This window comes from Symphalangus syndactylus, chromosome 20, assembly GCF_028878055.3.
Source record: "Symphalangus syndactylus isolate Jambi chromosome 20, NHGRI_mSymSyn1-v2.1_pri, whole genome shotgun sequence".
In the NCBI taxonomy this organism is placed as follows: domain Eukaryota; kingdom Metazoa; phylum Chordata; class Mammalia; order Primates; family Hylobatidae; genus Symphalangus; species Symphalangus syndactylus.
This window is the reverse complement of record NC_072442.2, coordinates 26,203,294-26,218,560: the sequence shown is the minus strand read 5'-3', so window position 1 is coordinate 26,218,560 and position 15,267 is coordinate 26,203,294. Positions and strand designations below refer to the sequence as shown.

Genomic DNA, 15,267 nt, shown 5'->3' with positions numbered 1-15,267 from the left:
GCTAATTGTGTATTTTTAGTAGAGATGGGGGTTTCTCCATGTTGGTCAGGCTGGTCTCAAACTCCTGACCTCAGGTAATCCACCCCCCTTGGCTTCCCAAAGTGCTGGGATTACAGGCATGAGCCACCGTGCCCGTTTTGTTGTTGTTGTTGTTGTTTTTTAAAGACAGAGTTTCTCTCTTGTCACCCAGGCTGGAGTGCAATGGCGCGATCTTGGATCTCGGCTCACTGCAACCTCTGCCTCTGAGGTTCAAGTGACTCTGCTGCCTCAGCCTCCCAAGTAACTGGGATTCCAGGTGCCTGCCTCCACGCCCAGCTAATTTTTGTATTTTTAGTAGAAATGGGGTTTCACCATGTTGGCCAGGCTGGTGTCAAACTCCTGGCCTCAAGTGATCCACTTGCCTCGGCCTCCCAAAGTAGTGGGATTACAGGTGTGAGCCACCGCAACCGGCCTAGAAGAAGATGAGGATTTTGAATAGGATTCCTAAGAGATCACTTGTAGTGTTTTAAATATGCCATTTAAGAAAGAAAAGTTGCATATAGAGGTTTAGCTTAACTCTGAGGAAAGCCAAGCCTGCCATTCAAAATACAGCATTTTCCAGAGCATACTGCTTTAAAAAGCTGAATAATACTTGGTTTCAAAAACCTTGTGTAAATGCATTATATTTTATTTATGATATGTGCTCCTAACAAATTTGAAAGAAAGAGATCTTAGTGTAGCTTCCATGTAGTGATAATGCCAGCTGCCCTTTATTTTGGATTTTCCCGTGCTATTTATAAAACCAATCTCTTGATGGCTTTGGCTGAGGAATTTCTTCGTCAATGGAATTCTGTAATGCTAGATTAGTCCATGTAGGACTGCTTTATTTTAACTCTTTTCTCCATTTATCTGAGCAGGCTGCAGAAAATGACTGAATGTAACTGTGTGTAAAGCATACATTCACAAATTGAGTAATGAATATTTCCAAAGTAACATTACTTTTTAGGGAGGTAGTTTTAATATAATGTAATGACTTAAACTTCTTTTGCAAAAAAGACTGGAAGAATTCTATGCTATAGGTTTAAACAAACAAACAAAATACTGTTTTGTTTACCCTGATGCCAAGTAACATGGTTAGTGCTTCACTTCATGTATCAGTGCCTGAGAAAGTATACCTATGTATCTGTTGTTCTGTAGTCACTCTGTTGTTCACATCAAAATCCCTGCTGATTTTTAGAAGTAGCAAATGACAGCCGGGCACAGTGGCTCATGCCTGTAATCCCAGCACTTTGGGAGGCGAAGGTGGGCGGATCACCTGAGGTCAGGAGTTGGAGACCAGCCTGGCTAACATGGTGAAACCCATCTCTACTAAAAATACAAAAATTAGCCAGGTGTGGTGGCTCGTGCCTGTAATCCCAGCTACTCGGGGGGGCTGAGGCACAAGAATTGCTTGAACCTGTGGGGCGGAGGTTGCAGTAAGCCGAGATTTCGCCACTCATACTGCAGCCTAGGCGACAGAGCGAGACTCCGTCTCAAAAAAAAAGCAGCAAATGAACATGAAGAGAACACTGGCAATATCAAAAAACCTGTGCTAAATCCTAAAATAATGCAAAGAACCAAAAGGCCTCAGTTGCACTTCCTGTCTTCTGTGTTCATTTGGTGTCTTTTTGTTGAGATTTTTACTGATAACCAGGGGCAGTCCCACTGTGTATCCTGACACCATTCCTTGGCCTTCTGTCTTCGTCTAACTTAAAATATCCACAGGATTTCCAGTTTTCTTTTTTGAACTTAAAACACTAACACAGAAACCCAAAGGTGCTTATAGATAGTGTGGATATAATTTATACCACAGAGTTGTGTGAGTCAGTGCAAATGAAGAACAGGAAATTTTCATACAGATTAGAAAACACTGGAAGGCAATTAAACAGCAGCATTTTTCAGCCTGTCACTTATACTGTGATCACTTTCATTCCTGTTTTCTTCGGTATTTGAGACTGATAGGACACAAACCAGGTTTTTTAGTTAATAGAGAATATGAATATAACTGATCTCATACGTAGATCGAAGATAGAATAGGGACTAAGAGAGATTAGGGCCCCGGGTAGAGAGAAACTGAAATGTACGAGTATTTTACGGTTTGCTTTGGTAAATGAAGTTTAGAGTAAATCAGTGCTGTAAATTAAAATATATTTCTTTCTTAGTCCAATGAACATTTTTATTGCCATATAAAATGAGAATGGTGGAATTTGCACATATTTCTCCTTTCTTCTTTCTCCAAACTCCTTCAAAAGCCTGTAACTCTTCCTCACCTGGGCATATACTTACAGTTTTAGCAAATGTCCCTGGGAATGAGCTTGGCCGTCTGTGTCCTGTAGTAGCAGCCAACATTCTTTGTTCAAAAAAATACCCTGTTTTCATGTACAACATCCATTCAAAAGAGATTTGAATAGAGGTTATGGAAGAGACTGATAGGGTTACTTGCCAGCATAAGCAAGAAATATGCGTTTTGATTTGAGATCCATGATGGAAAACAGATCGTATACATTTATTTATTTGGCCTTTGTGATAGGACATCCCTGATTGCAAACAGATGTATGCATTAAAACAACAATTTGGCATATTATCTGTGTGCAAATGCAGTCAGCCTAGCACAGCCTAGGAGTTTTGCAGCAGAACTGGACATACAGTAGTGATTTTCTGTTCATTTTATTGCATTCATTCTCCATTTTCTTTTTCCTTTTTCTCTTGCAATTTTCAGAATTCGGCTATCAAATTGAAAATCCATCTATACTAGCTTCAGTGATTACAAACTAAAATGTGGGTTATTCCACATCATTTTTTCTATCACTTATGTTGTAAGTCTTACATAATCTTTAATATTTTTAAGACCATTATACAATAATACCTATAACTGGACTGCTTAGAAATGTAGAACTATTAACAGGGGAAATGAAGAATTTTCTTACTTTAAGCTACCTTCAATGAACTGATGTACCACATTTTTCTTAGAAAATGGTTTACATATATTTGCTATGCCAGAACATACTGCCTTGTAATTATATTGTTTATAAATTGTAAGTTTAGGGGCACGGTGTTGTGTCTCACATTCCTTATGTACCATCAGTACTTGTGTTCAAATGAATTACACTTTACGAAATTACTTTTTCACACTATAATAGCCAACAAATAAGCAAAAGTAAATTTAAAACTCAATTTTGAGGCTTGATTTTAGTGACTCATATATTTACTCTTCATTTTAAGTATAAAATATTTCTTTTTAAGTCTTTCATTTGCTTTTCTAGTCTTTCATTTAGTCTTTTCTGGGAGTTGCTCCAAAAGGCAAGATGTTACAGGCGTATCATTTTTAATAAAAATAAGATTTCCTGAAATTTTTAAAATGCTTAAAAATGCCTCAGCTTAGGCAATCCCTTATTCCCTGTAATGCCTTTTACCTGATTATATTAGTCATTTTAGTTTTTTAAAAGACATTTTCTTGTTGCATAATTGCACAGAAAGATCTTTTTATTACCATAGTAATATCTTGATTACAGTGTTTGAACTGGAGCTATCTTTTCATTAAATTTATCATTTGCTTCTAGGAAAATTGTCTCCTTTTTTTGAGACAGAGTCTCAAACTGTCTCCAGGCTGGAGTGCAGTGGTGCCATCTTGGCTTACTGCAATCTCCGATTCCCTGATTCAAGCGATTCTTCTGCCTCACCCTCCCAAGTAGCTGGAATTACAGGCACGCACCACCACGCCCAGCTAATTATTATTATTATTTTTTTTTTTTTTTTTTTTTTCAGACGGAGTTTCGCTGTTGTTGCCCAGGCTGGAGTCCAATGGCGTGATCTCAGCTCACCGCAACCTCCGCCTCCCGGGTTCAAGTGATTCTCCTACCTCAGCCTCCTGAGTAGCCGGAATTACAGGCATGCGCCACCATGCCCAGCTAATTTTGTATTTTTAGTAGAAACAGGGTTTCTCCATGTTGGTCAGGCTGGTCTCGAACTCCCAAACTCTGGTGATCCACCCGCCGCAGCCTCCTAAAGTGCTAGGATTACAGGTGTGAGCCGCCATGCCCGGCCTGCTAACCTTTTAATAGGAAAGATTCTGGAAGCAGTTCCTAATACAGTTTCCCAAAACGCTTTCGTAGGGCCTAGTAATAAAAATATCTGTATTATGAAACATTTTTCTGAATGTATCCCTCCAAGAATAGTCCTGTATTTAACTGCATCACCCCCTGATTGAATTTCACCTCATTTGAGTCTGGACACCTTCTGGTCCCTTTAAATCGTGGGGAAAAAAACAAAAACAAAAAATCACTACAGCAAAAGACCAAGAAAGCTTTGGGCTAAAGGCTTTTCCATTCATTCTAAACTATAAATTTTTCACCTGAGGCCAGGCACAATGGCTCACGCCTGTAATCCCAGCACTTTGGGAGGCCGAGATGGGTGGATCACCTGAGGTCAGGAGTTCAAGACCAGCCTGGCCAACATGGTGAAACCCCGTCTCTACTTAAAATACAAAAACTAGCCGGGCGTGGTGGCGGGTGCCTGTAATCCCAAGTAATCGGGAGGCTGAGACAGGAGAATTACTTGAACCCAGGAGGGCGGAGGTGGTAGTGAGCCAAGATCGTGCCATTGCACTCCAGGCTGGGTGACAAGAGTGAAACTCCATCTCAAAAAATCAATTAAATAAAAAAAAGCTTTTCACCTGAATCATTTTTTCGTTCTGTTTTATAAACCACATTTGAAGGGTACCATTGCACCACAGAATTTTTAAATATGCCATCATTTTGTGAAAGCTGTTTGCTTTTTGCTGGTTGGTTTTCTGTACGGCTAGTGTTTTTTGTTTTTATGATTAGTACCCCTTTCCTAACAGCTCAAAGAGAGATTTGGATTATACCATTAGAAGAGCTATGGAAATGTCAGGAGCCTCTTACCCCTCATAAATTATGCAGTATTGCTGTGAATGAAAGAGAAAAATGACTCCATGTCGGTTCACTTATTGACTTAGTTCTGAAAATCTAGGTCATAAAACTTTTGAGCACTTTCCTTGTAAATCACATATGTGGTTGTCAGAGGGAGAGTCTCGTATTTGGCTTTCTTGCCTCATGTACAGTGACTACAATGAAACTAAATGCATATCAACCCACTTCTCCACACCAGCCTAATTCAGTCGCGGCTGGTTTTGCTGTTTGAAAATGAGCAAGAAACTTTTTCTCCTACTAACACCACTAAAATGCTGAGTTGACTTTTCATTTTTGCTTTGAAATTCCACTGTAGGCCCTAAAGCAGCAATTAACTGTCAAGTTGAGGCTGGTGGTACCTATGCTGAGCAGACACTAGCTATTATGTATTGCTCCCCAGGCACCAACCTAGCCTTTCACATACATGATCATGGTTGATGGTCATAACACAGTCCTTCCAAGTACACGGTCTTCTCCTCATTTTACTGATAAGCAAACTGAGGTTCAGAAATGTTCAATCATTTGCCTAGTGTCATACAAATAGTAGGTAGCAGAGTTGAACTTAGGTCTTTCCAAATCAAAAACCTACATTCTTCATGCTGTTTTATGCTACCTCTTAAATTACTTAGCTATATATTAAGAATGCTTTGTAAAATCAGTTGTCTGCCCCAGCAGTTCTTTCTTTTTCTTCTTTCCTTTTTTGTTTTAAATGGGGAGTAGATACATAGTTGAAGGAAAAAGTGGAGCCCAACAGGACCCAGATCTTTTTATTGTATTTTTTAAGGGCTAAAGTAGATCAGATTGATTTTTCTTTCCTCATACTTCATCACAGCGATATGACGTCCAATTTGACCAAAATAACAACTAGGTAAGTAATTGCTTGATTAAAATCTCATATTTGGCATTGCCTGAGACAGAAATCCTAATAATTGATAATATTATGACAGAAACCCTAATAACTGATTAAAAGTTAGATGACATTATTTTCATTTTAGTTTTGAGAAACTGTCAACTTTTAATTATTTTGCCATGTGCATTTCACATGACCATGTTTTAAAGGCACATTTTCCAACAAAGTCAAGATTAAGGGAGACATGTTTTAGGCAAGGAATATCAGTACTTTTTTTTTTTTTTTTTTTTATACTTTAGGGTTTTAGGGTACATGTGCAGAATGTGCAGGTTTGTTACATATGTATCCATGTGCCATGTTGATTTCCTGCACCCATTAACTCGTCATTTAGCATTAGGTGTATCTCCTAATGCTGTCCCTCCCCCCTCCCCCCACCCCACAACAGTCCCCGGAGCGTGATGTTCCCCTTCCTATGTCCATGAGTTCTCATTGTTCAATTCCCACCTATGAGTGAGAACATGCGGTGTTTGGTTTTTTGTCCTTGCGATAGTTTACTGAGAATGATGTTTTCCAGTTTCATCCATGTCCCTACAAAGGACACGAACTCATCATTTTTTATACTGTAAACTAGTTCAACCATTGTGGAAGTCAGTGTGGCGATTCCTCAGGGATCTAGAACTAGAAATGCCATTTGACCCAGCCATCCCATTACTGGGTATATACCCAAAGGACTATAAATCATGCTGCTATTAAGACACATGCACACGTATGTTTATCGCGGCACTATTCACAATAGCAAAGAGTTGGAACCAACCCAAATGTCCAACAACGATAGACTGGATTAAGAAAATGTGGCACATATACACCATGGAATACTATGCAGCCATAAAAAATGATGAATATCAGTACATTTTTAAGTTGATAAGGGAACAGTTTATTAAATGGCCCTAATCTTATGTCAAACAGTGTATACATTGGTAGATGAACCTCCTGTCTTTTTTTAGTAATTTTTATAGCCAAAGAAGATGGTTCTTGGTAACTAAATGTAAATACCAACTCAAGGCTAATGTGGGTTTTTTTAAGATCAGATTTTACAGCCCAACTCTTTTAATTTTAGTACAAACTCTAAATTTAGCTAATTTCAACGTAGTATAAAACTAATCAAATATGCTAGGCATTTTGCTTCTACAGAGTTTAGGGCATTTTGCCTAAATTGCTTGCCTCTAATTGTGGGGTCTTACTTCCCTTTCAGATATAGAGGACTTAAAATATGCTGCTTTTGGAAGCTACAGTAGCAATTTTGCAGTGAGCACACTTACAAGCTATGACTGGTCAGACAGGGATGATGCAACTCAGGGCAGAAAACTCTCTCCATTTGTCCTCTCAGCAGGAAGTGGATCCCCCTCAGCCACCTCAATTCTTCAAAAGAAAGAGACTTCATTTGGCAGTTCTGAAAACATCACCATGACATCTCTCTCCAAAGTAACGACCTTTGCAAGTGAAGATGCTCTTCCAGAGACCACCTTCCCAGCTTTTGCCAGTTTTAAAGACACGATGCCTCAGACCAGTGAGCAAAAGGAATACGAAAACAGAGACTATAAAGATTTCACAAGACAGGACCTGCCCACGGCTGAACGGAGCCAGGAGGCCACGTGTCCCAGCCCAGCGTCCAGTGGCGCCTCTCAAGAAACCCCCAACGAATGTTCTGATGACTTTGGAGAGTTTCAAAGTGAAAAGCCCAAAATCAGCAAATTTGACTTCTTAGTAGCCACTTCACAAAGCAAAATGAAATCCAGTGAAGAAATGATCAAAAGTGAGCTGGCAACCTTTGACCTTTCTGTTCAAGGTGAGTAGCTTCCAAGGTAGATTTTACTATTGTGGTTTTTTTCCACTGAGATCTTAGATGTTCTTAAGAATAAAATGTTGCTCCCTGGTTTAGCAGGAAATACATTCTTCTAATCTTTGAGATCAGGGTAAATTACAGATAGCTATAATAAAGATTTCCCTGAGACTAGAGTCAAAATCATCATCCCTCAGATAACTGCTTTATGGGCTAAAAATAGGCACAGCATGCAGGTATTGCTCATTAGCTTGTTTAGTTAGAGGTGTGCTGTGTTAAAAGAGCCAGATAAATGGATTTGAGCCACTTGTGGGCACGTTAGCTCCGCTCATGTTCCCTGGGCACAGATAATGTCTTTTAATCCAAAGGTTGCAATGTGGGGGCTGGGGATCTGCATCCAGCCTGCATATCACATTGACCCGCGTGAAAGATTTTTAAGTACGAAGTAATTGCCAGTATTTAAAAGACATGAGATTTCCCAATCTGGATTTCCATGTTTTCTTGAGAAGTCGTAATAGCTGGCACTAGTAGGTCTGCACTCCCGTATGTTGGCAGCTGGAGCCGAAGAGCACCGCTCCCTATAGGTGGGTCATTCTCTCTCTCCTGCCATAATCCCCACCGCTTCCTGTCTCAGTGGACCTACTTAAGTTATTCACTTTACTTGCCTGGTCTCCGAAGGCATTTGAGTTTGCCTCTTCTGCTTTAATCTCATCCTGACAGAAGGGATTGTTGATTTCAGCTGGATTGAGAGCCTATGAAGGAACTCGGTTACAAATCCATAACAAATGACTGGAAAAGCCACACAACTCTTACATACTGATATTTAGAAAGGTGCTTTTGTTCTCCAGACTTCAGTGATTCTGCACTGAGCATTATGGAAGACTTGTGATAGATCAGAGAAGAGTCATGTTGAAAACGAAACGCAGGGAAACCATGCAAGAGAGAACAGTAGGAAGGATTTAACATGTAGCTTCCCAGAAAGAATGAATGAGGAATGTATTTGTGAATGCCTCATGACATAAGCATCTGAAGAGAGTCGTGGGCTGGGCGCAGTGGCTCACACCTGTAATCTCAACACTTTGGGAGGCGGAGGCAGGCAGATAACTTGAGGTCAGGAGTTCCAGACCAGCCTGGCCAACACAGTGAAACCGTGTATCTACTAAAGATACAAAAATTAGCCAGGCATGGTGGTGCGCACCTATAGTCCCAGCTACTCAGGAGGCTGAGGCAGGAGAATTGCTTGAACCCAGGAGGCGGAGGTTGCACTGAGCCGAGATCACACCACCATACTCCAGTCTGAGCGACAGAGCAAGACTGTCTCAAAAAAAAAAAAGAAGAAGAAGAAGAAGAGGGTTGTGGTAGCGAGGAAGAGCCTCTGCCTGAACTAAGGTGAGTAGCCAAAACCTTTGACTGTATTATCCCCTTCTCCCAGGATCACACAAGAGGAGTTTGAGCCTTGGTGATAAAGAAATAAGCCGTTCTTCTCCTTCTCCGGCTTTGGAGCAGCCTTTCAGAGACCGTTCCAATACTCTGAATGAGAAGCCCGCCCTGCCCGTAATCCGAGACAAGTACAAAGACCTGACGGGAGAGGTGGAGGTGAGAGGAGAGCTTTCTACAGGGGGTGGGTGACAGACCAGCAAGCACACAGGGCCCCAAGAAAGAATGCTGTCAGCTTTCACGTGGGGAAAATGAGGGGCAGAAAGACACAAAGCACCAGACATAAACTATGTAATTAAAGTGAGGCAAGGGTAACATTAGCCCTGGGTGAAAACATTTCCCAGGTGTGGCACCCACTGAAACTAGTCAGTGACCCTAAAACCAAAACTATTCATGGGACTTCACAAGGATGGCAGTGTTTGTGCAATTCTTCTTGAGCATTTAGACTTTATTGTCTTCATGAAACCTCAAAATAGAGGAGACGGAAAATATTCTGAATTTTTGGCCGGGCGCGGTGGCTCACGCTTGTAATCCCAGCACTTTGGGAGGCCGAGGCGGGCGGATCACGAGGTCAGGAGATCGAGACCACAGTGAAACCCCGTCTCTACTAAAAATACAAAAAAACTAGCCGGGCGTGGTGGGGCGCCTGTAGTCCCAGCTACTCGGAGAGGCTGAGGCAGGAGAATGGCGTGAACCCGGGAGGCGGAGCTGGCAGTGAGCCAAGATTGTGCCAGGGCACTCCAGCCTGGGCGACAGAGCAAGACTCCGTCTCAAAAAAATAAATAAAATAAATAAATAAAAAGAAAATATTCTGAATTTTTTTATTTCTGTCTGCTGCATCTTAGTGCCACGCTGTGTTCCTCCTATGGTCAACACACTTCCCACCTTTCCCTACGCCTTGTTACATGTGCACATGGGCCACGTCCTCACACACAGCATTATAACTGCGTGAAGATCGCTTGCGTCCAGTGCAGTGAGCAGAAATCATGCCACTGCACTTCAGCCTGGGCAACAGAGCAAGACCTTATCTCAAAAAAAAAATATATATATATAAACTGCTTGAACTAGAGTGATTGTAATAAAAAGAAAAGTCCTCCAAGCTCTTTGAATTGACAGTCATCAATAGAAGATGCCAGGTTTGCGTGTTTAACCCAGTTCTTTTTATCAAATTCACAGGAAAATGAGAGATATGCATATGAATGGCAGAGATGCCTGGGGAGTGCCCTGAATGTGAGTATGTCACTTTCACGTTCACACGTATGTGAGTGCTCTCCTGTGCCTTTTTGCCTTCTTGGTTCATTTGAATTGACAGAGGCAAACTTCAGGAGAGCCTTACTTGGATGTCCCTGGGCAAAGTGTAACTCTGTGGAAGTCATGCATCTTAGGTGAGGCTTCTTTCACACTTAAAATAGCAGACTGGCTCATGTGTCAGTCATCCCCTCATCTGTCATTGTGTTTAAGAAATAGCAAAGTGATTTCATTAACTCTGACTAAATCAAAATAATATTTAAGCTAAAGAACCTGTCTTGGCCGGGTGCGGTGGCTCAACACGTATAATCCCAGCACTTTGGTAGGCCAAGGCGGGTGGATCATGAGGTCAGGAGTTTGAGACCAACCTGACCAACATGGTGAAACCCTGTCTCTACTAAAAATGCAAAAATTAGCCAGGCGTGGTGGCACGTGCCTGTAATCCCAGCTACTCAGGAAACTGAGGCAGGAGAATCACTTGAACCCGGGAGTCGGGGATAAAGTGAGCTGAGATCTTGCCACTGCACTCCAACCTGTGCTACAGAGCAAGACTCTGTCTCAAAACAAAAGAAAACAAAACAAAACAAAACAAAAGGAAAAAACCGTATTTTCTCTTCCAAAGAAATGGAGGATTGTTTCTTCAAGGATAAAATGAGATTTTTTGACACCTCCTGGCTTTTCGGTTGGGTTTTCTACTAATAGTAAATTGATTTGCAATGACTTTTCTCAGTTATGTAAGGTGATGTGATTTCATTTCTTTTAGGTCATTAAGAAGGCAAATGATACCTTAAATGGAATCAGTAGTAGTTCTGTTTGCACAGAAGTAATTCAGTCAGCTCAAGGCATGGAATATTTATTAGGTATGTTCTTTCATATTTTACTATTGAAAATGATGGCACTTTGCATTATTTTCAGTTTTCCCTTTAATTATTTTAAGCTAGATCTCTCAAGTTACATATGACTTCAGTAAGAAGCATCGGCATTTGTGGGTAAGACACTCAAGCTACAGGCAGTAAACTATTGGACTTAAAAAGTCTCTATGGCTAAGTTTCCTCATCCTTGTTATATACGTAATAGCAAAAATGTAAAATTATATCTGTGTTACTGGTTTATCAAAGAATCTGAACTACTGATGCACTAAAATAAAATCATCTTGTCTCCCATCAATTCCTTACCATACTCTCTATTCTTTCTCTCGACCGCTTAATGATACCACAGAGTCCTTAACCTCCTGGCCATCTGCAGCAAATCGATGTGTCAGTCCAACGTGAAAGTGTAGTCTCTGTCCACTTCGGTGTTCCTCCCTTCCCCAAGATCAGGCTTGGCCCATGGCCAGAGCCACAGCCACTGGACCCTAATCTTTTTCAAATCTTTACTCAAATGTCAGCTTCTGAGTGAACTCTTTCCTAGCACCCATCTCTCCAAAGAGTATCCTCTCTCCCTACCCCGGCACTTCCCATCCCATTCTCTGCTGGATTTTCTCCTTAGCCTTATTACCTTTAATTTCTTACATATGTTACTTATTATTCTTTTCTTTTCTTTTTTAAGACAGGGTCACACTCTCTCACCCAGGTTGGAGTGTAGTGATGTGATCATGACTCATTGCAGCGTCCACCTCCCAGGCACAAGCAATCCTCCCACCTCAGCCTCCCAAGTAGCTGGAACCACAGGTGCACACCACCGCGTGCCCACGTAATTTTTCTAGTTTTTGTAGAGACAGGTTTCTGCCATGTTGCCCAGGCTGGTCTCGAACTCCTGAGCTCAAGCGACCCACCCACCTTGGCCTGCCGAAGTGCTGGGATCACAGGCGTGAGCCACTGCGCCTAGCTACTTGTTGTTGTTTTTACTCTCTGTCTCCCTTCACTAGAATGAACCTCCAAGAAGGCAAGGATTTTGGTCTGTTTTGTTCACTGGTGTGTCCCCAACACCTAATCCAGTGTCTTGCACATAGTTGACACTCAAAAATATTTGCTGGATGAGTGGAGAGTGCAGGGATGTAGCCTCTGCCTTACTCCTGCCACCTCACTCGGGGTCTTCTTTTCCTGCTCAGACAGGCACAGTTCTGCATAAGCAGATGTCCACCAGGAAATGGGGCACCTGTCTTTTCTCCTAGTATCCTTGTATCTATGGAAGATTCTCTTAGAAGCCCCCTCACTTGGCTTAGGGTGGGCAGTAATTTCTGCCCCTCCCTTGGGGAAGGAAGAAGAAAAGCCATAGTGCTGTACACAGGGCTGCTGAGGCCCTGCTCTGAAGATCCCTTGGAGTTCCTCCAGTGTTCACTTAGAGAGGTCGGGGTCATGTCTTTGGTGACTGTCACATCGCAGGGGTTAGGGATGTGTCTGGTGGCTGTCCTTAGAATGTGGAGGTACTTAGCACCTCTCATCCTTGCTTCAAGAGTTCAACCACAATTTAGAGCCCATAGGAAACGAACTGTTCTGCATCCTGTTACGTGTATAAAGATAAGTGAAGTCAAAGTGTTTTTAAGACCTTCAGATTCAGAGGGGTGAGATGTTTCTTAATTACTTTGTGATGCTACTAACATTTAGATTCTTTTAAATTTTTACTATCCCCATTTTCAGCTAGTTTATTGGGATTTCCCAGATTCAAACAGATGGACTCATAAATAAACCTCCCAAAAAACAAAAGCTAATAACTTGCATAGTACCTGCCATTCTCCAAGCACTGTTGTAAGCCTTTTACCATATTAACCTATTTAATCCTCTCAACCATCCTTGGAGAAGCTACTGTTACCATCTCGACTTCACAGATGAGGAAACTGAGGTACAGAGAGGTTATGTGACTTGCCTAAGGTCATGTAGCCAGCAAGAGGCGTAGCTGGGGTTTGAACCCAAGCAGTGCAGCTTTAGAGTCTATGCTCTTACCAGTAAGCTATACAGCAGCATTGAGAAGTGGATTGGTCCCAAAGAATAGTAAGTACACCCCTGTCCAGATATACCCATTGTTTCTGACAGATATCAGCAAGCAATAATGCTCCCCTGTCTGGTTCCTCTGTGTCTCCACTGCCAACACTCCCTCTCTGCTCTCTCGTCCCGTCAGGTGTTGTTGAAGTGTACAGGGTGACCAAGCGTGTGGAGCTGGGGATAAAAGCCACTGCAGTGTGCAGTGAGAAGCTCCAGCAGTTGCTGAAGGACATCGATAAAGTGTGGAATAACCTCATCGGCTTCATGTCACTCGCCACACTCACAGTAAGCCCATGAGACAACTCAGCAGTTGCTTTCCTTTCCAGAAACCTAAGTTGTAAAGCAGAGTGTATATTCCTATGATGGTACTTACTGGAGGCTGAAGGTGCCAACTGGAGCATGTTATATTAGAGGAGGGAGATCACAGGTGTGTGGTCAGTTGAACAGTACCAGGTGGGCTTCTGATCTCTCCAAGGCCCAGTGAACCTAAGGAAAAAAAAGAGTATGGGAAAACATTCACTCTGGCTACATGTTTCTTAATTCACATAATACATGGAAGTTTTGCAAAGCAGTGGTTTGAGATACTCCCTTTGCACTTCTAGTTATTTATGTCCCCATATGTGTCCTTTCAAAAAGCTATATGATACCTCATGTTGCCATCCTGTAGTTTGTTTAGCCCTTCTTTTTTTAGGTTCTTGGGTTATTTTCATTTTTCCCTGTTATGAGTAGTTCTCTGAATAGACAAATCACTCTTCCTTTGTGGGGATGTATTTCCTCCAGGTGGACTAGGAGGTCAGTGTGTGTGTCTGCACAGGTGCATGCATGCATATGTAGCTGTTGTTGCATTTATTAGAAGGCTTTCCAAATAGCTTGTATTGGTTGCAATGCTACCAGAAATATATAAGTACATGGATACATTTCTCTACATTATGTCGTATCAATTTCTTAATTTAACAAGTATGCAATTATTCCCTAAGGTATTTTTTACATTTTTTTTTAATTTCATGAGAGGCTTTGCAGTGTTCCAAATGACAATTTACTATTTCTGTTTCCTTTGTATATAAACAGATTGGACTCTTTTGACCATTTGACCATTTATTCCTTGGAATATGGTTATTGACCTTATATTTTTCATATTTGTAATAGGTTTATATACATATATATAAGCTTGTAAACTTTTATCAGCTTTTTTCCTCCTTTATTATTGTCCCTTTTTTACATTTCATTGGGCAAAACTACTTTATTTTTATATATTCATACCTATTCAATTTGTCTCTGATGATATCCTTTATTTCACAGTAGTCAGAAGTTTATCTTCCTTCCACAGCTGGAATAAATATGCTATTCCAATTTTTTTTTTCACATGGAACTCTGCGACCCATCTGAATGGGATTGCAGCTGTGTGGGAGGAAGCAGTTCTAATTTTCTGAACTGATAGCCAGGTGGATACCCAGCTACCCCAGCAACGTGTCTTCAGCAGCACATCCTCTCACCATTGTCATGTTGCTTCTGGTTTGTAATATTAAAGTCTTTAAGAGTTTAAGTAATTTCCAAAACTTTTTCTTGTTCCCTTGAATCACTTCTCATTTTCCAACCTAAAATTTTATGTAGATAATTAAAAAAAAAAAAATACTGTTCTAGCAAGTGAAATAAGAAATGGAGTGTTAATATTTGAAGAAAGAGATAAAATTATGTTTACTTGGTGATAATGAAATTCTTTTAAAAATGTAAATTCAAGCAGCCAGGTGCAGTGGCTCACCCCTGTCATCCCAGCACTTTGGGGAGGCTGAGGTGGGCGGATCACTTGAGCCCAGGAGTTTGAGACCAGCCTGGGCAACATGGCAAAACTCCATCTCTACCAAAAATACAAAAATTAACCAGTCTCATAACTCAGTCTATAGGTAGATAGATTTAAAAATGTATTTTTTAATCTAAATTCAGGAGTTTAAATGTATTGCATTTGGCAAAAATTCATAACAATCCTACATATTATTAGTAGTTAGAAAATATGATGAAATTAGGCTG

The 15,267-nt window shown here is 41.1% G+C and overlaps 1 protein-coding gene across 15 annotated transcripts in view; it reads left to right on the top strand.

Moving 5' to 3' along the window:
* SYNRG (synergin gamma) overlaps positions 1-15,267 on the top strand; it is an 89,769-nt gene that overhangs the window by 60,238 nt on the left and 14,264 nt on the right. For 10 of the 15 annotated variants that reach the window (XM_063628662.1, XM_055257083.2, XM_063628661.1 and 7 more), the window contains 5 exons: positions 7,184-7,642; positions 9,069-9,232; positions 10,250-10,303; positions 11,085-11,181; positions 13,379-13,527. In XM_063628662.1, the coding sequence (XP_063484732.1) occupies positions 7,184-7,642; positions 9,069-9,232; positions 10,250-10,303; positions 11,085-11,181; positions 13,379-13,527 (923 nt within the window). Of the gene's footprint in view, positions 1-7,048; positions 7,643-9,068; positions 9,233-10,249; positions 10,304-11,084; positions 11,182-13,378; positions 13,528-15,267 lie in introns of all 15 variants that reach the window. The other 5 variants (XM_063628659.1, XM_055257081.2, XM_055257082.2 and 2 more) reach the window with 1 other exon arrangement.